Genomic DNA, 24,365 nt, shown 5'->3' on the forward strand with positions numbered 1-24,365 from the left:
GTCAGGTAATGGCTGTGGATCAAACAAGTTATTACAGTATGAACCTTGGCAGGTATCAGACTGCTACAGTATCCACCGGGTGGAACCATTGGTGCAGGCATGTTAAGTGTGTTCATCTGTTAAGCAGAGATCAAGGCATGCGTGCATCTGGGTTCATTATTTAAGATCGACAGATTTTGGAGAGCAGTGTTGGTCAATTATGCGGTTTATTGTCATGGCCCTAGACACTGTAGGTGACCTGGGTAACAAAACCTTATACTGAAGGCGCGGTTGAACTGCGGTAATGTTCAGATTATGGCCCATCATCTCTGAACCTCTGTACCAGCATCCTAACACTAGGGTAATCAAGCCTAATGTTAAGATAACCTGTAAAATTTAAAATGAAACAAGTCAAGTATCCTAGATCAAAAAACCCATAGTGAGGGAGACAACCCAACTTCGTTAACAATTTTAGTGTTTTGTGGTAACTTTGACAGGGCTGGGATAAAGACCCCAATTACCTTGGTACATCATTACAACATTACATATTTACATTGTTACTTCTTTACATCATTAGATCATTACAACCTTGTCAATTTTGAGGACCATATAGGGCCACGTTGGTCTATATTAGTCAAACCTGCCCAAGTCAATGTTTCAGGGTCTTCAAGGTAAATTTTGGGTGTGAGGTGTCCGTGTCGGCTTTTTCTTTTTCATCAAGGAATCTAAAAAAATCTCTGAAGATATGCATATTACCATCTAGGTTAATCCGGAATTTCGCAGGGTCAGCAAAGGAGAACATGATGTTTTTATTACGCAGTCTCTGGCGCAAGGCACAGAAGCCTTTACTAGTCTCAACAATGGCTTTTGAAAAATCCTGTGAGATATAGATTCTACTTCTGCTCCAGGCGACAAATTGATCCTTCTTCATGTGTTCAAAAATCTTTTCTATATGTTGAAACCTCTGTAGTTGCAGACGGTGGTTAAAGGTTTTTCGGTATGGGAAGGCTTGAAGGTAGGTACTCTATATTCCCTGTCTCCAGTTTCCTGAGAAATTGAATGCCAATCGTTTTTTTGGGAGCCCCAGCTGTAGGAACTTTAAGCATAGGCTGCCTGCATCTACTGCCCCTTATGGTATGCCAAAAATGTGAAGGTTTCACCTCCTATTACGGTCCTCTGGTGCTGACATCTGTCTTTGCAGGTTTATTGAAGTGGACTTCAATGAAGTGATGTCTCTTTCCCATTTGCTTTGAACTCTTCAAGATTACTAATCCTATCTTCTGTTTCAGCGATTCTGTTATTGATCACTTTGATGTTGGATCTGATTACGGAAATGTCGTTTTGCATCACATCGGTGTTTGTCTCTGTTGATTTAGCTAAATTATGCACATTTGCAAGTTTTTTTCACAATTATATTCATGGTCGCATTTATATCTGCCTTTCCTTTAACTGGAGAGTCAGGGTTGGGGGGCAGTCAGATTTGGGGAGGGAGTTGGCTTTTGGCTTTTTATGAGTTGGTTTGGTTTCTTTGTCGGCCATGGCTTCCCTTATACTGGTATGAACTCACTGAGATTAGGCTGGGCTGATGTCACACTCAGTACACCTACCAGCAATCTGGATTTTTAGTTTGGATACTTATTGGTCATACCTGGAATGGTACACTGGCTCCAAGAGTCCTCTAAGTGCTCACAGTGCAATTTGAAACTTACTTGGTGTCACAACAGAGCCCTCCTACTTGGTATAAAATTCAGATCTCTGATATATAGCTGCACTTGTGTCTCCTGCCATTTGCATTAGGCACTCAAAAAGTCACAGTTGTGTAGAAATAGAGCAGCTATTCTTGTCCCTGTCTGGACACTGCATTCAGAGTGGGTCGATATGTACTGGCTGCTGCTGAGTAGGAACAATAGCGCATTGGAATGATTATGTCTCATAGTGGTGGGTGAGGCTGGGCTTCCAATAGCTAGACGAATTTGCAGGAGGGAACTCTGCTACGTCATTATTTGGACACTGATAAGGCACGATGTTGCATAATTAAGGCGCTATTTTCAGCAGACAGCCAAGCGCTACGCTGTGTGTGGACAATAATGTGATGGAGCACTTCTGAGAAGTACCAAGTAGTGTTAGAAGCCAGGACGCCCACCACTCTCTGCTCTGGTCAGACATACCCCTCTGCTGCGTGGTCTGACTTCTCACTTTCTGTTGACTGTGAAGCCTGGTGTGGAGATAATGTAGGTTTTTGATGAAGTGTGACAGGGAGGCCCAGTTTATAAATGCCCCTAACCAGGCTGTTGGTGAACACCGTGCATTCCGCATGAGGGTCAATGTGGCCACGAAGCAGTATGATCAGCACTGCTGCACAGCTCAGTAGCTCCTGGTTCCTGCTTCTAGTGATTAGGAGCCCAGGTGTGGGGTAAATGCAGGCCTTGCTAGTTTTTGCACTAGTAAGAAAACACTCAGTGCGGAGCCGAAGAGCTAAGCAACCATCTTCCCCTGCGTCCAAGCAATGCCCCACCCAGGAGAGAAACATTTTAACTTGGTATAATCGGTTCATGTTTTTTTTTTTTTATCCTTAGCAGCCAACCAAATACAGTACCAAAGCTTTATCCCTAATCAATGGTAAGGCTAGGACAGACTTATGTCAACCAAAGCGAAGAAACATTTTTAGCACCATAAAGGGCTTTGGATAGCTAAGGGTTCTGACATTGGTGGTCAGCTTTTTGGTTTTGTGTTTCTTGTTTTGACACATTTTTTTTTTGTAAAAACCTTATTGTTGTGGAAGCTGCCAGACCCTCAAGAATTCTAATAAAACATTGGCACAAAACAAACATATGTTTTGCTTTCAGAAAGCACACATTGCCACTGTAGTCCCTGAACAAAACTACATTGTGTGCCGATATACTCCTTGTAAAGCAACACACTGCTTACAGTGAAGCCAGCCAATAGATGATAGATAGAAATTCAATTAAAAAAAAAAAAGTTGTGGTTGACACCAGACCCAATTAGGGTCTCAATTCTTAAAGAAAGTCAAAAAAGTGCACATGTGGTATATGTCCTTGCATTAGTACAGATTTATGATTATCATTAATTAGAAGAAATTACAGATGTTGGCCAGAAAATGGTACTCCTAGAAAATATTTGTGAACTGCATTTTAGGATGAATAATTATGCAATAATTGTGTGAAAATCACCTGAGTATTTACAAGTTAAATAATCCTCCAACCCCTTTTGCCCCCAACCCGGAAGAAGTTTTACTTTTGTCCTGGTCAGGAGTGAATTTCCAACTGTTCTCAGTATGGAAAAAGATTATAGAAGTGCCAGTGAAAACTCCTAAAACATTAAACTTAGTAGGTTTGCAATGCCTCAAAATGTCATTTCAGCCCTGAAACTAATGATCTCCAGCCCCAGTATGAAGATCCACAGAAAGGTGTCAAAACAAGTGAATTGGTAGTATTCAAACCCTACTATAACATGAGCTCTGGTATAACCAGAAGGGCTATTTATTATCAGAGCTCTAAGTGGCAGCAAAGGGACAAGTGGATTTTTATTACAGGATAAGTAGAATTATGAAGCCACCTGTTCCTCAAACAAGTAGATATGTTAAAAAATTCCTCACCCCTGTGTGCTTCAGCATTACTTTACATGTCCTCCTCAATATTAAATCTGCTGCAGCTACAATATGATACATTGTCAAGTGGCATGAGACTACATATTCTCATGATGGAGGAGACCAAGACTCCCAGCTCACAAGCAAATTAATATGATTGGTATGAAATGCTGAAGTTTTGCAAATCCCTCACCACATTACTTTAAAACATTTGTTGCTACATGAAACTACAGGTTCTCTGAACAGTCAGAACAAAAAGAGTTATAAGATCAGTTTTATAGCTGGAAGCACAAGATAGCTGCAATCGAGTAGAGAGAAAATAATTCCTCCGGTCTGGCTCTGAGGGGATGGAACGTTTTATAAAATACATCTTTGAAAACAATATTCAGAATCTCCAAATTCAGTAAAAAGACAATCTGGAGACCAAATGTGTAGATTAATCATATGGCAAATACTGTGTTGTATCGCCTAAAATCGCATTGACAGCTTAAAAGCCAATACATGTTTTTCTTTCTAATAGTGACTTGTGACATATGCGTTTGCCATTGCTGGCATTTGCTGCACAATACATTTGCCATGAGATTTGAAAATGTGCAATTTGCCATGTTAAAATTATGGTTTGCAAATTAATTGCAAAAAATTCCTTACAAATTTACCTTCTCAATGGTCCCGGTCATCGGTGCAATCGCACCAGCTTGTGTCGTTGCAGTGCTAACTTCAGACAGGTACTTGGGTTCTGGGACGCTGATCTGAGCACTGCCTTCCTTTACAAATACCAGAGTAAAGATAAGAATAAAAAAGGGTGAAAAAGAACTATTTCTCCTACAAACCATGAAGCTGTGTTTAATATGTTTACATTCAATTGCTACTACAACCAAGCATTAGCAAACAAACAAAAACCCTATTAATTTTACACAAGACAGGAAATGCTGAAAGACATTATGCAGCAAGTACGACCACAGTTGAAAATGTATACAGCAATGAAACACTTCAGTATTATATGCATTATGTTTTACTGTGATGATATTAAGATTGTATTACTATTTGTCTGCCAAGGATGAACCAAACCTGCATATCACCTGAAGAACGTTGCAGCATATACACTAACTCACATGGCTATCCCAACTGCTTCTTGAATTCAAAGTAGGAAACAGCATAAGTTATACTTTTCCACTCCAACTACCATCAGTACAGCTGAATTAGTACCTGCACAATTATCTGGAGGTTGACAACCACTCACCAGAAGAAAATCCTCATCTCTGCGCCACCAATTATATCTATTTTATTAGGCTTCTTTGTGTACTCACTAACTCACCTACTGCATGTGCATTAAAAAGAGGTCTGTAGTGGATGAAGTCTACAAGTAAGAAGACATAAAAGTTCAAAACAAACACCAAGGATAGATCTGCAAGCCAAATTCTCCTAGAATAACGACGAATTTGAGACTTACTTGAAATCCAGTAGTTACAATGGGTTTCATTCATAGTTATTCAAATTAATCTAGTATGTTTATGTTCTCTGTTACTCTTAGGTTGCATTCCAATCATTAAGATCAAACCAGCTGCTATTGTGTGTCAGTGAGGTTCTGAAACATCTATTCTCAAAATCTCAAGTGTGACAGAAACCTAATGAGGGACCACAAAACGGTAACTAAAAACAAATCTAAAATAATTCCTGCTAACTCAGGGCCTATTCACATACTGTATTTCGCAGTACATTTACTATTCCTGCAACAGTACTATTAAAATACTACAAAATGCTATTCACAAACCTAAGATTGTAAATCTCCACCTCTCCTATCTTTTCAAAGGGGAGATCCTCAACCACGTATGTTTACTACTTAGTAGGAAATGTGGGAGGTACCAGGGTCGGTGGCTGGAAAAAAGGGAATGCTTACTACTAAATGGAAGGGTTTTTTGGAGGAGTTATGGGGGGCGGATATGGAAAGGTTTAGAAAAGGCCCATTGCTATTCACAAACTGCACTTCTATAGTTACTACAGCCGAAAAGGGACCCAAAATGGTAGTAAATTACTCAAGTTCACAGCTGAAGTAGGTCCAGCACCACACATGCCAGCCACTGGTACTTCAACATGCCCTCAAAATAATAGCGATAGGGACTTAACATAAAACCCAATAGGAAATAATTTCAAAATTATATTATTTAAAACCAGACCTAAACATAACAAAATAATGGGGGTAGGGATTTCGCATAATACCCAATAGGAAATAAATTCAATATTAAATTAAATTATTTAAAATAGTTAAAACCAGACCTAAATATAATTTAATGTTAAAACTAACAATAGTATTTATTTTAAACGTATTTTAATACATTTTAATTAAAAACAATTGTTGTATTAAAATATAATTACATTACATTTGTTACATTTTATACATTATTCAAACATATTCAAAACTATTTTTATTTTTAACTTTAAGTGGAAATGTATTATTAATTTAAACTTTAAAAAAATAATTTTAATTTATTAAAATTAAATGCATCAAAGATTTAATGCTAAAGTTAACAGTACTGTAGCATTTTCTAAAATTTTGTTCTAAACTTAAAATTCACATGTAAAATTAACTTAGTTTAATATTTAACAAAATACTACTTTTACTAAGTTTGTTTTCCAGTTAAATAAGCTTTTTTAAACTTTAGCCTAGGAAGACTGTCTCTATTTCCGCCATACCACAAGCAACTTAGAATGAGTAGGCAAATACCCAGCTCTTCAGCCGTTTTGAATGATCATTGCTTATGAACCTATTGTGTGGCTGGATGCTTTTCCCAGTTGTTCAAATGTTCACTGAGGACCTGACACCATAATACCCAACATCACTATCCTGCTTAAGGACCAGAAGAGGTAGGAGATAGGGTTGACATCAGGATGGCAATGGTGAGTTATGGGGTTCTAAATGGATCTGCTGGCTGGCGGGGTAGGTGGAGGGGGTGGGGGGGCGGTGCAGAGGGAGAGAGTTGGAAGTCTGAGGACCTGGAGCGGAAAGAGCAACATACTGGTTCCAGTTTGGTGCAGGTTCTGTGCATACATGGGCAGTTGCTGGGAGAGTGGGGGGTGGTTTCCAGAGGGGGAGAGGTGGGAGCCTGAGGACCTGGAGGGGAGAGAGCAACATGCTGGTTCTAGTTTGGTGCAGGTTCTATGCATACTTGGGCAGGTGCTGCCATAGGTAGGAGGGAGCTGTACCTGAGCCACATTCAGTGCTGGTAACCAGAAGGAAGGATCCAACTGTGGTTCCTGAATGAAAACCAGGGTCATGATGTCCACAGGAAGTGACACTCCCAGAAGTTCTTTTACTCTTATTCTTCCAATTAAATCATGCAACCAAAGTACAGTGGATTTGTGACTTTCACCCAGTCAGCAGATCTAGTAATGTTCTCTGTCTGGGATCTATGCAATGAAAGTGAGGGAACCTCCGAATTTCACTTGCTCCGAGGGCATATATTTTAGTGAATCGCGGTGCAGGAGAGAACCTTCAGGCAATTGAAAGCAATTTAATTTAAAAAAAGCAACACAGAAAGACTTCTTCTGAAGGAGTTTCTAATTGGGACCCTGAGAGTTGGATACATGCCAGATGTTCACAATCAAGACTACTTATGCAAGTGAGTTTAATTTATATCAACTGAATGCAAATTTCTCTTATGAGGAAAATTTTAAAGCCTACTTTGGATCCGGCTCTCCAGAATCTAAGTTGCACACCACTTTTATATTGTCACTGGAATAAAAGCATTACTTTTGTATGGGCCTTTGCAAGTCACCCACATCTTACACCAGTGAGTAAAGAAGATAAAACAATAATGACACTGGAAGGTACTTTTTAAAAATTACAAATATATTCACTGTCTCAGTGTCCAGTTTGTTTGTTCCATTTCAGTGAAACCTGAAGTAGAGTACCTGTTACTCTACTGGTTAAAAACAAGCACCATCTCTAAACCCATGGTGAGGGAGGGTCTGCCAACTGAAATCACCTTTGCTTACTGGTAGCCTTGACTGAAACAATTACTTTGCTAAGACACCTTCTAAAGACTAAGAAAATAGCCGGTACAAGGGATGGCCTCATTCCACACACTAGTAAACAATCAATCTGGGGCTTCAGGGAAGTGGTATATTTTGATGTTGAGTGTCTCGCTTCAAATTCAGTGACTAATTTTAGAAAATGGTGCCTGTTGCCTTTTTGGGACCTCAGTCACTTTAGAAGAGGGCATAAAAATTTGCCAGATCTAGTCGTGGGCTATTATAAATGTGTTTTCTGCAACACTACTCAGAGTCTGGCCATCAGCAGCTTAAAAGCAGAGATCTTGTCCCAGTGTCTTGTGAACATCCAGTGATCTAATGAGATAAATGTGTCATCTGACGCTTTACAGATCATTGGCATGTAGACAAATGTAGAACAAATTGTCTAGGCAAAAATACAAGTTCCACAAACCACTGATTCGCTGCAATGGCGCTTTTATCTACAATAACTCCTGCCTGATGAATTTTCACCACCCTCAAGCATTATTTTTTATTTTATTTTAAATATGTTTATTCAACTTAATTCACAACAAGGTACAAAAGTAGCAGTACATTACATATGACTTGGTGAGAGAATACCCAGCTTCCCTCCGTGTGCTTTTCGTAACGTTTGTACATTTCTCTGTACATCACAGCTGTATTTTAGTGTACTGGCATTCAATAAACTTTATATAACTACCCTCAAGCATCACAACTTTGTGCAATCACTGACTGGAGGATGTCAGAGTAATGTTTTTTCACAGCAGTTCCACATGGCAATACAATATCCACCGGGGCGTGCTCAGTCCCAGAACCTTATACCGCTAAAGATTTCCACCCAAGAAATGAAACTGTAAAAGTCAGGAGTAAAGAGATAGGCAAAAGACGCAGTCGACAAAACAAGCTTCTTTGCTTTCCCCTATTCTTTGTTGTTACCATCCTTACAAAAAAACTTACACTGCATTTGCACTATATTAGGTTTCCACTAGCTTCAAACTGATTGTTTCTCAAACATTACATTATTTTCAAGGTGGCAGAGGGAAATATTGGGTCCTAAGCAAGCTTTCTCTTAGGGAAGGCAAGCCAGGGGTAGTCGGTAAGGATGCTGAAAGAAAGTACAACTTCATTTTGCTCACCCTTAGATTTTTGTTTACTCAGGTAGCCACTAAGTAGGTGGTTATAAGAAATGTATACTCTCTAATGTAGTGGTCTTGACATTTCATGCTATTGACTCTCATGTAACCACTGTGCACTTTTTTTCACCATAACTATCTCATATTTTTATATCCTTGATGTTCTCACCTTTGCTGCTAAATCTGGTTTGTCCTTGCACTCTCCAAATCCATGCCTTTCTTTCTGCCCCACACAGCATCTATCCATATGGCAGGCTCCCTAATCTAAAACCTGTACTGCAAAGCAGGCTTACTAAAAAAAGAAACTCATGCAGTGCAAAGGGATGCACATCTGCAGGTCCTAGGTCATGAAGAACACCACATGCCACACAATTCAAGAGAAGTTAATGCTCATCAAGATGAAATTGCTGGTCTCCTACCAAAACACCAATGGGGTCATATGTGCATTACCTAATTGTGGCTGAATGAACATTGCAAAATAAACTAGTATGAAAAGAAGGTGCCTTCTGTCTACGCATGACCACAGAGCAGCTGGCCCATTATAGCAGCCAGAAAATTGACACATGACGAGGACACCAGAAAAAAGACAACTCGTAAAATATAGCCCTCTTGAATGGCAATACGACAAAGTGAGGCCAAAAGGGGCTCTCTCTACAACAACGTGAACCAGAGAGCAACAAGATTAAAGCGTTGGATGATAACGGAAAACAAGCACACTCACGAGAAACACACACTACAAGGTTGAGTCAGTCATTCAATACATTTTCTTACCATATGCACTTTTAGTTAATACATTCTTGTTATTTTTTAACGTTACTTTGCCTGGAAATTATGTTAAATATCTCTTGAACTGTTTTGTATGTGCACATTGTTGCAATCAGTGAGTGAGGTGTAATACCTCTCCTTTGGCATTAAAGAAAAACCAATAAACCAGTTAGTCATCTTGTTGCCTTTGAGGGAACAAGGAGAACTAAGGAAGACAAAGTAAATACAAAACAATCTCCAGAATTGGATGCTGAAGATGAAAAACTAGCGAAGAGTCCCTGAAAGAGACAGATAGCATTTAGGTTTACATCTGACACTTTTCCTCTGACAATGCCTAAGAAATGAGCCAAACTAAACCATCTTGTGTATTTGTTTGCTTGCATATGTCTTATTCATTTATACTGTTTTCCTTCCCCTCATTCCACTAAGATGGATAAATAGAGCAATTCAGAAACTGAATATCACAACATAGAAATGGAAAACCTCTTGCACTGTGGATAATAAATGAATTGGATTTTTTTAACCTTGAGAAAAATTAGACTAATTGATTTTGTAGCAAAATAATTTCGTAATTTATATTACTTTTTACTGAAGAAAAAAGTAATGTTTGTGATGGGACATAATCAATGACAATCTTCATTTTCAAACAAAAGCTTAAGACATTCTAAAAATAATATCCTTTATGAGTAATATGTTTTAAGTTTTGATTTCCCCAACGATGAGAATATTTAGGGGAAAACCTACACCCTTTGTCAGAACTTAAGCACACTTGCTAAACTTTTTATTAAAGTTGGTTATTTAAAAACGGTTGCTGTTGTGCATAGGTTGCCTTGTTCATAGCCCAAATCCTAAATAATAACTAACTTGTTTTCCGTTTTATCATCCATTTCTTTGAGGTCAGTCGAATACCACACTTAGTTATTCTAAACTAAGGTCTCCAGACTACATACTTTTACAAGATTTCAACCAGCGCTCTGTTGTTTTCCCAAACCTTGGATTCCGATGAACACAGGGAACTATATATATAAATTTTAGGTGAGAAGCTATGGGACTTTTTTTTAACTAGATGGTAGCAGAGCCTTTTGAATCTTCTCCATTGTAAATTTTGGACCAGCAATGTCGTGAATGCCAGATCTTAGAAAAACTCAAGTTCCTAGTGCAGATAATCCATGCTGCCGAAAACTTCAATTGCCAGAATTGTGCAGAAAGGTGGAGACTGAATATATTTTGTTTGACTTTTATTAATGGCTTAAGTTTATTTTGAATTTCTTTGCTTTGTTTTACTGAAGTTCTTTCTTGGAGTTTGTTTATTTTTCTTATTGCGTGCTACAAAAGTTGACAAATTCTCATTTCAAGCAAATTTGTAAATTTTCAGTATTTAAAATTAATAAAAAAATGAATAGCTTGCTTTTCTTATCTACAGTTAAGTAGTTGATTATCTTGTCAGGGCTTTGCAAATATTTGACATTTATATTCATTAAATATAATTTCTCAGTTTAAACACAACCTTGTTTCTTTGTAAATGTCACATTTCTCTTTTGTTCTGAATCATATCATGATGGTTACAAAAAAAAACCACATAAACTGTATTAATTTAAATTGTATTCATTCATTTATAAAATTGTTTTTTTTACCCGCAAATACGATAAGGCCCTCGTACTAAAATGTTTCCAGACCTAAACAAATATGTGGAGAGCCACTAAGGTGTACAATCACAACAAAGCAGGTGTTTACACACTTTATTTTCCCACATTAAAACACCATCAGCTTTTTCCACTGCCTGCAAACATCTAGTAACAAACTGTGTATCACATTGTTAAACAGTCATGCATGAGGTAGAAAGCTTTCTAGAAAATGAATTGCTGTGGACAAGACGAATATGATGGGGGCATTGCGCAGCAGGGACCTCTGCTACAATTGCAATGGTCCAATTACTTAATTATCCTTCGGTCCGTATGTTCATGGAGCCCTCATATTCTGGATGATAATTACAGAACAGGTATCGATTTTAGGTGAGAAGCTAAGGGACATTTTTTGAACTACACATTTTCTAACCCTGATGAGAATGATCAACACAGGAAGTTTACAGGTGTTGCAAACTTCAGGCAATGCCCTCAAACAAAATGAAAGCAGACTTATCTGTGGTACATGACCAGTTGGTTAGTTATATTTAAATCTGCAAGAGAATATCACATAGTATGTCTGTTTTATAACTCAATGGCAAAGAGCTGAACAGTGAACATTTTCAAGAAAGCAGGTGAAATGTCATGTATTTTAATGTATTGCTAGCTTTACCAGAAAGCGTTCAATTAGTACATAAATAACTCATAAATAAACCTATACATACCATAGAATGGTAGACAAGAACACCTGTGGGTAAAGTAACAGTCTCCATGCTCAGTGAAATTGTCACTAGGCTGAACCACTGAATTTTGCCCAAAAATATGAAACATGGAAAATAAATTCTACTTTACCATTGAGAAAAGATGAACAGTGTCGTCCAGAATAACAAGCTTAGATTTGGATAGGATTCCATTTATTGCACATTTCAGGTAGGTTGTGTCACCCTCCTTTTCAAGGTCCCCAAAAATGTGTATAATTTTATCTTGGACCTGCAGCCAAAATACAACACAAACAAATGTTGTCAAATTAATGAGAATTCTGACAATATTCACCAGTACCTCTGACACAGGAGGATTAAATAATTATATAACAGAAGAGGGATATTTACTCAAATAATAATGTCACTTACTGAGAAGCATCACCCTATGAGCAGCTACCACTTACCAGTCTGAAGCCTCAAGACATCATCTTTACAAGCATATGCTATGCAAAAACCCACTATAGATGCCTAAGCAATCTTTTGCCAGGGTTCGTGTGTGACTCTGCACTTATTAGCCACAGCCTTTTGTAACATCAACATGGCAATCACAATCCTAAATCAATGATTGGACTTTGTCCATTACTACTATTATGGTTCAGCTAATATGATGACAAATCTTTAAAGCACCAAACTGATAAGGTTGGTGAACATTCATACTACTGTTTTGTCCTACTGTAATTATCCTACATGTCTTATGAAAACAGCCCTACCTCAGGGACAGATCCTTCTCAAGAGAACTAGCTAACTCAGTACTACAGAATTCGATGTCTTTGCATTTCTTCCATTCTTACCAACACTGTGTCACCAACAATCTGTGGGAATCACCTCAGAATGATTTCTGTCTCCAATGGGAGGTGATGCACATATTTTTGGCCTGATATATATTGCAGTTGTTTGATATTGTTCTTTGTACTGGAACCCTGATGCTTACTTAGAACTATTACTTTAGTCCCCATATTCTACTCAACTGATGAATTTGGTAAAAGCAAAGGAGGTGAAGTGGCTCTGATGTATTTGCAGCTCTTTCAATATTTCTCATCTACTGACCTTTAATTATTTTATTGTTAATCTTGTGTGATAACACATTTATTATTACACTACACACATTAACACACCTTCAGTGTGTCTTGGTCACATTAAGTAGGATTAAGCAATTAATATGATGTACCTAGTTGACTTCCACAATCTTAAATTGAAAAGAGGCTGTCTAAGGTGGGCAAAAAGGAAGTTATGTCAAGTCTTACAGTGTAGCAAGTTTGCAGAGGGAGATGCTAACACGTTGGAGAAACAAAGAGCCATCAACATTTTTATTTGTTTGCATTTGCAACAAAGTAAAATATGCACCAATTCTGTAACTCTACAGCACTGCAAGGCCTGAACTAGTAAGCGAACAATAAAGGTTAGTGTGCTACAACTGTGACAAACAAAATGTACATTTCATGAACCTTCGTAAACGTCATCAGTTCAAAGACAGTCAGACAAGAGTAAATTAAGTCCTAACTTACCTGCATTGTGTAAGACCCATCTTGATTGTAGGCAATCCCAATTTCCACTTCTATTTAATAGAAAATAGAAAAAGAGGTTCTATAATCAACTCAGCAATGTTAAACTACGGTTCAATTTCAGAAGCACCCAAATTACTGTTTGCCTTGAAAAATAAGAGTCCTAAATCAATATCTTTCAGGCTTACACTAAACAGGTTTAGAATTAACTACTAGATTTATACAAAAGCTTTGATTTGACGCCTACACTGAAAAGGTGCAACAGGATTTCTTAGGTTCATGTTTGTTGTGAATAAAAGAACAAGGTACTTACCTTCGGTAACGCTTTTCTGGTGGATACGGTAGCTACCTGTGGATTCCTCACCTCATGAATTCTCCCAATGCGCCAGCATTTGACGGAAATTTTTTCCTAGCTCTAAACGGGGAAGTCATTAAAGCACAGCTCCGCACGCGACTCAGTCTGACATCATCGAAGCCATAAGAAGTCCTCTCCAGCGTGCTGACGTCAGTTTCGCCCACTTTTTTTTTTACCGTGCCTTCGAGGTGAACGGGTGAACACCAACATTACAAGCGCAACTTGTGCCAACTCAATATATATATATATATATATGGAAAATGTCACTTACCCAGTGTACATCTGTTTGTGGCATTAGTCGCTGCAGATTCACATGCTGTGCACATCCCACCATCTGGTGTTGGGCTCGGAGTGTTACAAGTTGTTTTTCTTCGAAGAAGTCTTTTCGAGTCACGAGATCAAGGGACTCCTCCCATTTCGGCTCCATTGCGCATGGGCGTCGACTCCATCTTAGATTGTTTTCCCCGCAGAGGGTGAGGTAGGAGTTGTGTATGCTAGTAATAGTGCCCATGCAATGGAGTGAATACGTATGTACATAATGTAGTTTAAAGTAATATATTTACAAATTTACAAATGTTCAAGATCAACTTCTAAACGGCTACAGGCTCCCGGGGAGGCGGGTGGGTGCATGTGAATCTGCAGCGACTAATGCCACGAACAGATGTACACTGGGTAAGTGACATTTTCTGTTCAATGGCATGTGTAGCTGCAGATACACATGCTGTGCATAGACTAGTAAGCATTTATCTCCCCAAAAGCGGTGGTTCAGCCTGTAGGAGTTGAAGTTATTTGAAACAATGTTCGTAGTACTGCTTGGCCTACTGTGACTTGTTGTGCCGTTAGCACATCTACACAGTAGTGTTTGGTAAATGTATGAGGCGTAGACCATGTAGCTGCCTTACATATTTCGGTCATTGGAATATTTCCCAGAAAGGCCATGGTAGCACCTTTCTTTCTAGTTGAGTGTGCCTTTGGTGTAATAGGCACTTCTCTTTTTGCTTTAAGATAACAGGTTTGAATGCACTTAACTATCCATCTAGCAATGCCTTGTTTAGAAATTGGATTTCCTGTATGAGGTTTTTGGAAAGCAATAAATAATTGTTTTGTTTTTCGAATTAGTTTTGTTCTGTCAATGTAATACATTAACGCTCTTTTGATGTCTAATGTATGTAGTGCTCTTTCAGCTACAGAATCTGGCTGTGGGAAGAACACTGGTAATTCTACTGTTTGATTTAAGTGGAACGGTGATATGACTTTTGGTAAAAATGTAGGATTTGTCCGTAGAACTACTTTATGCTTGTGTATTTGAATAAATGGTTGTTGTATGGTAAATGCTTGAATCTCACTTACTCTTCTTAAAGATGTGATGGCAATTAAAAATGCAACTTTCCATGTTAAGTATTGCATTTCACAAGAGTGCATGGGCTCAAAAGGTGGACCCATGAGTCGTGTTAAGACAATGTTGAGGTTCCATGAAGGAACTGGTGGTGCTCTTGGTGGTATAATTCTCTTTAGGCATTCCATAAATGCTTTTATGACTGGTATCCTAAATAGAGAAGTTGAGTGCGTAATTTGCAGGTAAGCTGAAATTGCTGTAAGATGTATCTTAATGGAAGAAAAAGCTAGCTTTGACTTTTGCAAATGTAGTAAGTATCCTACGATGTCTTTGGCAGATGCGTGTAAGGGTTGAATTTGATTATTATGGCAGTAATAAACAAATCTTTTCCACTTATTTGCATAGCAATGTCTAGTGGTAGGTTTCCTAGCTTGTTTTATGACCTCCATACATTCCTGTGTAAGGTCTAAGTGTCCGAACTCTAGGACTTCAGGAGCCAAATTGCTAGATTCAGCGATGCTGGATTTGGGTGTCTGATCTGTTGTTTGTGTTGCGTTAACAGATCTGGTATGTTTGGTAGTTTGACATGAGGCACTACTGAGAGGTCTAGTAGTGTTGTGTGCCAAGGTTGTCTTGCCCATGTTGGCGCGATTAGTATGAGTCTGAGTTTGTTTTGACTCAATTTGTTTACCAGATATGGAAGGAGTGGGAGAGGGGGAAAAGCGTAAGCAAATATCCCTGACCAACTCATCCATAACACATTGCCCTGAGACTGATCTTGTGGGTACCTGGATGCGAAGTTTTGGCATTTTGCGTTTTCCTTTGTTGCAAATAGATCTATTTGTGGTGTTCCCCAACTCTGGAAGTAAGTATTCAGTATTTGGGGGTGAATCTCCCATTCGTGGATCTGTTGGTGATCCCGAGAGAGATTGTCTGCTAACTGATTCTGAATTCCTGGAATAAATTGTGCTATTAGGCGAATGTGGTTGTGAATCGCCCAATGCCATATTCTCTGTGCCAGGAGACACAACTGTGTTGAGTGTGTCCCTCCCTGTTTGTTTAGGTAATACATCGTTGTCATGTTGTCTGTTTTGACAAGAATGTGTTTGTGGCTTATTATGGGTTGAAATGCTTTCAGCGCTAGAAATACTGCCAATAATTCTAAGTGATTTATGTGAAACTGTTTTTGGTGAGTGTCCCATTGTCCTTGGATGCTGTATTGATTGAGGTGTGCTCCCCACCCTATCATGGAGGCATCTGTCGTTATTACATACTGTGGCACTGGGTCTTGGAAAGGCCGCCCTTGGTTTAAATTTATACTGTTACACCATTGAAGCGAGGTGTATGTTTGGCGGTCTATCAACACTAGATCTAGAAGTTGACCCTGTGCCTGTGACCACTGTGATGCTAGGCACTGTTGTAAGGGCCGCATGTGCAACCTTGCGTTTGGGACAATGGCTATGCATGAGGACATCATGCCTAGGAGTTTCATCACCATTTTCACTTGTATTTTTTGTTTTGGATACATGGCCTGTATTACATTGTGAAATGCCTGAACCCTTTGTGGACTTGGAGTGGCAATCCCTTTTGCTGTGTTGATTGTCGCCCCTAAGTATTGCTGTGTTTGACACGGCAGAAGGTGTGACTTTGTGTAGTTGATTGAGAAACCTAGTTTGTGGAGGGTTTCTATGACATACTTTGTGTGTTGTGAACACCTTTCTAGCGTGTTGGTTTTGATTAACCAATCGTCTAGGTATGGGAACACATGTATTTGCTGCCTTCTGATATGTGCAGCTACGACTGCCAGGCACTTTGTAAAAACTCTTGGCGCAGTTGTTATTCCGAATGGCAACACCTTCAATTGGTAATGTATTCCTTGGAATACAAACCTTAAGTACTTTCTGTGTGAAGGATGTATTGGTATATGGAAATATGCATCCTTTAGGTCTAGTGTTGTCATGTAGTCTTGTTGTTTGAGCAGTGGGATTACGTCTTGTAATGTCACCATGTGAAAGTGATCTGATTTGATGTAGGTATTTAATGTTCTGAGATCTAATATAGGTCTCAGACTCTTGTCTTTTTTTGGGTATGAAAAAGTACAGAGAGTAAACTCCTGTTCCTTTCTGGTGTTTTGGTACTAATTCTATTGCTTCTTTCAGTAGCAATGCCTGAACTTCTAGTCCTAGAAGATCTATATGCTGTTTTGACATATTGTGTGTTTTCGGTGGGACGTTTGGAGGGAATTTGAGAAATTCTATGCAATAACCGTGCTGGATAATTGCCAGTACCCAAGTGTCTGTTGTTATCTCCTCCCAATGTTTGTAAAATTGGCTTAGTCTCCCCCCCACAGGTGTTATGTGTTGGGGATGTGTGACTTGGAAGTCACTGCTTGTTTTGAGGGGTTTTGGGGCTTTGGAACTTCCCTCTATTGTTTTGGAATTGTCCCCCTCTATATTGCCCCCGAAAACTTCCCCGCTGATATTGGCTTTGATAAGTGGGCCTTGCTTGTGAGGTTGTGGCCTCTGTAGGTTGACCTCGAAACCCTCCCCTAAATTGTGTTTTGCGAAATGTGCCTCTGCTTTGTGGGGAGTAGAGTGCGCCCATGGCTTTTGCCGTGTCAGTATCTTTTTTGAGTTTTTCAATAGCAGTGTCGACTTCCGGCCCAAACAACTGCTGTTCATTAAAGGGCATATTCAGCACGGCTTGTTGTATTTCCGGCTTGAATCCTGACGTACGCAACCATGCGTGTCTCCTTATTGTTATTGCAGTATTTACTGTCCTTGCAGCCGTATCTGCTGCATCCATTGCTGACCGTATCTGATTATTGGAGATACTTTGTCCTTCTTCTACCACTTGTTGTGCCCTTTTCTGGAACTCTTTGGGTAAGTGTTCTATGAAATGCTGCATTTCGTCCCAATGAGCTCTATCGTATCTTGCCAAAGGTGCTTGTGAATTGGCAATACGCCATTGGTTTGCTGCTTGTACTGCAACCCTTTTACCCGCAGCATCGATTTTGCGACTCTCCTTGTCTGGAGGTGGTGCATCTCCCGAGGTATGAGAGTTTGCTCTCTTGCGAGCTGCCCCAACAACCACAGAGTTAGGTGTTAATTGCTGCGTAATATAAACAGGGTCTGTTGGCGGTGGCTTGTACTTCTTCTCCACCCTTGGAGTTATGGCTCTGCCTTTTACAGGATCCTGAAATATTTGTTTGGAATGTTTTAGCATTCCCGGGAGCATAGGTAAGCTTTGGTATTGGCTATGAGTGGAGGAGAGTGTATTAAACAAAAAGTCATCCTCAATTGGTTCTGAATGCAAGGTGACGTTATGAAAAGCAGCTGCCCTTGAGACCACCTGCGTGTAGGATGTACTGTCTTCAGGTGGCGACGGCCTCGCAGGGTAACAGTCTGGGCTGTTATCTGATACAAGAGCATCATAAAGGTCCCATGCGTCGGGATCATCTTGACTCATTGCAGTATGAGTCGGGGATTGCATCAGTGGTGGAGTGGCTACCGGTGATGTGTGCATTGATGGTGGTGGGGATGGTGGTGGAGTTGTTTGTCTTGCCAGCTTTGCCTGTGGCTGCTTGTCCTTTTCTTGAAAGGCAAGTCTTCTTTTCATCTTAATTGGGGGAAGAGTGCTTATCTTCCCTGTGTCTTTTTGAATGTGGAGCCTTCTTTGAGTGTAGTCTGGCTCAACTGATTCAAGTTCCTCTCCGAACTTATGTCCTTGCATCTGGGAGGACAATCCCTGTTCCTCTTTGTAGGAACCTGTTTTTGGTTCCGAGGCTGGATGTTTTGGAATCAAAATCTTTTCGGTCGCCTTTTTGGGCTCCGAGGAAACCTTCTTTATTTTCGGCGTCGTGGTGTCTCGGTGCCGAACCATTTCGGTGCCACTGTCTCGGTGCCGAATCTGCTTGGAGCCGCTGTCTCGGGCCCGAGATTGTTGTGTGGCGGTATCTCGACCGGAGTCGGATGACTTCGCCACATGCATGCCCTTTTTCGGTGCCGATGATCGGTCACCTATTTTTCGGGTTAAGCCATGGCCTGTTGGCGGTGGCGTCCCCTGGGCTTTTGTTGTCTTCTTGTGAGTTTTATGTTTCAACGTCTTACTCACGGTTTTCGGTGTTTCTTCGGGATTGAGCTCGTCCGAGTCCGATTCCTGGATGGAGAAGGTTTCTTCTTCCTCCTCGAAATGCCCTTGTCCTGTTGGCGCCGACGCCATCTGCAGTCTTCTCGCTCTTCGGTCTCTTAATGTCTTCCTCGACCGAAACGCTTGACAGGCTTCACAGGTATCCTCCTTGTGCTCTGGAGACAGACACAAGTTACAGACCAGATGCTGATCTGTATATGGATACTTGTTATGACATTTTGGGCAGAAGCGGAATGGGGTTCGTTCCATCAGCCTTTAAGAGACACGTGGCCGGGCCGACCAGGCCCCGACGGGGGATCGAAAAAACCCCGAAGGGCCACCAGAGCTCTTCAAAAGTCGGTGTCGATCTGTTGTAACTAACCCGATACTGAACGCAAACAATACCGACGATTTTTCCGAGATTCTAACTAACTTTCCGACCCGAAACACTGAGCGAAAAGGAACACGTCCGAACCCGATGGCGGAAAAAAAACAATCTAAGATGGAGTCGACGCCCATGCGCAATGGAGCCAAAATGGGAGGAGTCCCTCGATCTCGTGACTCGAAAAGACTTCTTCGAAGAAAAACAACTTGTAACACTTCGAGCCCAACACCAGATGGTGGGATGTGCACAGCATGTGTATCTGCAGCTACACATGCCATCGAATATATATATATATATATATATATATATATATATATATATATATATATATATATATATATATATCCTTTTATAAACATTCCTTCTAAAAATATGTACAAATATTTTCTATAATACAATCAAACACAATCAGTACTACTCTTGGTATGACCAGACAGGCAACGGGGAGGCGGGTGGGATTGTGGGGAATCCACAAGTAGCTACTGTATCCACCAGAAAAAGCATTAACGAAGGTAAGTAACTTGTTCTTCTGATGGATACAACTACCTGTGGAGTCCTCACCTTAGGAATAAAATCCCAAAGCAGTCCCGCACTTGGAGGTGGGTGCCCGACAGGTCAAACAAATAAGTCCTGCAAAACAGAATGGGCAGAATGACCATCCCTCCTCACTTCCGAGTCTAAACAATAATGTTTTGCGAAAGTGTGGAGGGAAGCCCAAGTTGCTGCTTTACAAATATCAGCAACAGGCACACCTCTGGCTAAAGCAGAAGTGGCAGACTTAGCGCTAGTGGAATGAGCCCTAATGCCCTCAGGAGGATCCTTTTTTGTCAGCGAGTAACAAATCTTTATGCAAAGACTGACCCACCTTGATAGAGTCCTCTTGTGGACAGCTTTGCCCTTTATTTTGCCAACGTAGCCAATTAAGAGCTGATCATCGGATTTGAAGTCATTCGTCCTTTTTATGTAGAAGCTCAGGGCCCTCTTCGGATTCAGACGATGCAGCCTTTCCTCCTTCTTCAATGGATGGGGAGGGGGTTAAAGGACGGAAGGGTTATAGATTGTCCTAGATGGAAGATTGACTACTTTAGGCAGGAAAGCCACCCTGGTTCTCAAAACCACCTTATTAGCATGGAAGGTAGTATAAGGGGGTTTTACATTACGAGCCTGAAGCTCACTAACACGCCTAGCCGACGTGATGGTTACCTGAAAAGCTGTCTTTAAGATTAAGAACCTCAACTGGCAACTATGTATTGGTTCAAACGGTGAACCCATCAAAAAAGTTAAAACTAAATTCAAATCCCGCTAAGGGATTATAAATGAAGTGGGAGGAAATTTATTAGTTAAACCTTTAAGGAACCCAAGAACCATAGGGGACTTAAAGAGGGTTGATCAGGTAAACAAATAAAAGCCAACAGTGCGGATACCCTTTCACTGTCCCAACTGCGCAACCTTGTAGTGCTAAGGAAAGAGCAAACTGTAACACATTAGACAGATGAGCCCTTAAAGGGTCAATGTGTCTCTCACACCAAATAACACATTTTGCCTATCTGCCAGCATAGGCAGTCTTGGTGGAGTGCCGCCTGGCCGATAAAATAGCATCCAACACTTCTGGAGGGAGAGAAAAGGAACTGAGATAGTCCCGTTCAATCTCCAGGCATATAGGTGCAGGATCTGGAGGTGAGGATGTGGAACCTATGACTGTAAGAGGAGGTCTGCCCTGTCAGGGAGACGAAGCGGAGGGCACAGGGAGAGTTGAACAAGATCTGTGTAACACACCCTTCTTGGCCAATCTGGGGCTATTAAAATGACTTTGGCCCGGCCTTGACGAAGCTTCCTCAGAACTCGAGGAATCAAGGGTATGGGAGGAAAAGCGTAAAGCAGCCAGTTACTCCAGCTCAGCTGAAATGCATCCACCAATGCCCCCTGTGTCGGATACTGGAGGCTGCAGAACGACGGGCAGTGCGCGTTCTAGCGCGTGGCAAACAGATCTATCAAGGCATTCCTCACAACTGGAAGATGTAAAGAACTACATCCGGATGGAGACGCCACTCGTGATTGGCCGAAACGAGCCGGCTGAGACTGTCCATACGTACGTATAGAACTCCAGCCAAATGGTTTGCTACCACGCAAATCTGATGATCCTGAGCCAAGGACCAGAGCCCAAGAGCCTCTCTGCAGACAAGGTTTGACCCTACTCCTCCCGATTTGTTGATGTATGACATTGCAGTAGTGTTGTCTGTCAAGACTTGAACCGACTCACTGCAAATGGATGGAGGAAGGCCTTGAGAGCCAGACGAATCGCCTGCAAGTCCAACCGATTGATGTGAAACATCTGTTCTACTGGAGACCAAAGGCCTTTGCTCTCCAGGTCCTCCATATGAGCTCCCCACCCTAGAGTGGAAGCATCCATTATGACTGGTCACCGGAAGTGGAAGACAAAACGGCCTTCCTTGAGACAGGATGCCACCCACACTCCACCATCGCAGATCCACTACAGCATCTCAGGAGATCGTTATTGACTCCTCAAGATCCCCTTTGTGTTTAAACCACTGCTTGCGGAGGCACCACTGGAGAGCCCTCATGTGCCAACGTGCGTGAGTGACCAACAGAATGCAGGAAGCTAACAGACCAAACAGGCACAGGACATTTAGGACTGGAACAGCCCCTCCCTTTTGAAACACTGGAATCATAGCCTGAATGTCCTGAATCCCCTGGGGAGGAGGGTAGGCCTGATTCAATGTTGTGTCCAGAACTACCCCACTGGACAGGAGGCGCTGAGAGGACTCTAGGTGAGATTGGGGCATGTTCAAGGAAAAGCCCAGGCTGAACAACAACTGGGTTGTCACTTGCAAATGGTGCAGCACCAACTCTGGGGACTTGGCTTTGATCAACCGATCGTCCAGGTAAGGGAATACCGATATTCCCTTCCTTCTGAGATGTGCTGCAACCACTGCAATAAACTTCTTGAAGACTTGAGGTGCGGAAGTAAGACCAAATGGAAGGGCCGCAAACTGGTAGTGCTGTGACCCTACCATGAACCGGAGATACTTCTCCTCTGCGACTTCAGAATAGGGAAGTGAAAATACGCATCCTGCAAGTCGATAGACATCATCCAGTCTTCTTTGTCCAGGAAAAGAAGCATTTTGAATTTCTCCTGTTTGAGGAACCGGAGGGGTGGGGCTGGGGGGCGGAGGGACTCCCAAAAGAAAAGGCCTTAACCAGTTCTCAGTATGCTCAACACCCATGAGTCTGATGTTATTAACTCCCACTCCTGGAGAAAATGTAACAACCTTTCCCCCGTAGGCAGCACATTCTGGTAAAAGGGGAGAGAGCTAGGGCTGTTTCCCTGACTGGTTTCCCATTGAGGATGAAGAGGAGGAGGAAGGCTTCTGGGCGGCACCAAGCGATGCAAGCCTTCCACGACCTCTCTAGGACCTGTAGAGGGGGTTGGCAGGCTGCTGGACATGGAGCTGCTGCCTCCCTCGAAAGGAGGATCCACGGCCAAATGCCCTGAACCTACGAAATGGTCTTTAGGTCGTAGATGAAGTCTGAAGGCCCAAAGAATTTGCAGTGGCCCTACTATCCTTGAATCTTTCTAGGCCTGAGTCAGCCTTTGTGCCAAACAGTCATGCACTGTCAAATGGAAGGTCCATCAGAGTAGCTAGCACATTAGAGGAAAATCCAGATCCTCTGAGTCAAACATGCATCCTAGTTGCAATAGATGTCCCCATGGCTCTAGCTACAGAGTCTGCAGTGTCCAGGCCTGACTGAATCACCTGTTTGGCTGCCACCTGACTGTTTTGTAACAGTTACACAAAATGGCCCTGTACATCCTGCGGCAATTTAGGGATGACTTCCTTTGCCGTGTCCATCAAAGCATAGATGTAATTCCCTAATACACAAGTTGCATTCAGCGATTTAAAAGTCATGCTCCCTGAAGAGAAGGTCTTCTTTGCCGATTGTTCCATGCGCTTCTATTCCCTATCGGCAGGAGTTGTAAGGAATGACCCAGGAGCTGACCTTGAGGAGCAAGAAGCTTGCAACACAAGCTTTCAGGTGTTGGATGTTGAGTTAAAAACTGTGGGTCACCTGGTGCAACTCTCCATCTCCTGGCTATTGATTTTGATACCGTAGCGAGAGGCTTCTTCCATATCTCTAATATGGGTTTCGACAATGCCTCATTAAATAGAAGGGGCTCTGATGATGAGGCTGCAGAATGCAGCACCTCTGTCAGAATATTTGTTTTAAATTCTGAAGCAGGCAGACGAAAGTCCAAAAGTTCTGCGGCCTTCCTAATCACCCCATGGCAAGAAGTCACTTATGAAGAAAGTACACCTCCAGGAGATAATAACTACCACTCAGGGAATGTACCAAGTTCACTAGCAAAATCAAGACCTTGATATTCATCGGAAGCCACAGGTATTTCTACTTCCTCTAGTTGTGGCTGTTCCTCCAAATACTGCTGGTTACTCAAGCAGTCTTAAGGCTTTCCTTCTTGATTTCAGCCTGGATTCCAGGTGCGGCGTCGATAAAGAGTTTACCAACGTCAATGACGCCCGTGAAGGCAAAGGTGAAGCTGGAGGTGGCGCTGGATCCATGCTCCGCACCGGAGTAGTTTGAGCAGACATCGGTCGAGGTATATCCAACGCTGGTACTGGAGGCACCGTCATCTCCGGCGGAGGCAGTGTCATCTTCTGAGCCGAGTCTGTCCATTTGTATGGAGTCGTCGATAGAAAAGGCATAAACAGAGCCTGCATGTATAGCGCCGGCATCCCAAGTGTAAA

The 24,365-nt window shown here is 41.4% G+C and overlaps 1 protein-coding gene across 2 annotated transcripts in view; it reads right to left on the reverse strand.

The window, feature by feature from the left end:
- The window catches only part of MCCC1 (methylcrotonyl-CoA carboxylase subunit 1), a 127,776-nt gene that overhangs the window by 20,361 nt on the left and 83,050 nt on the right, over positions 1-24,365 (reverse strand). Inside the window, exons 15-17 of one of the 2 annotated variants that reach the window (XM_069213103.1) lie at positions 13,381-13,430; positions 11,967-12,104; positions 4,243-4,350 (exon numbers count right to left, since the gene is read on the reverse strand). In XM_069213103.1, coding sequence (XP_069069204.1) covers positions 4,243-4,350; positions 11,967-12,104; positions 13,381-13,430 — 296 coding nt within the window. The remainder of the gene's footprint in view (positions 1-4,242; positions 4,351-11,966; positions 12,105-13,380; positions 13,431-24,365) is intronic. The other variant, XM_069213104.1, reaches the window with a different exon arrangement.

The sequence above is a fragment of the Pleurodeles waltl genome, chromosome 11, assembly GCF_031143425.1.
Source record: "Pleurodeles waltl isolate 20211129_DDA chromosome 11, aPleWal1.hap1.20221129, whole genome shotgun sequence".
NCBI classification, from domain to species: Eukaryota; Metazoa; Chordata; class Amphibia; order Caudata; family Salamandridae; genus Pleurodeles; species Pleurodeles waltl.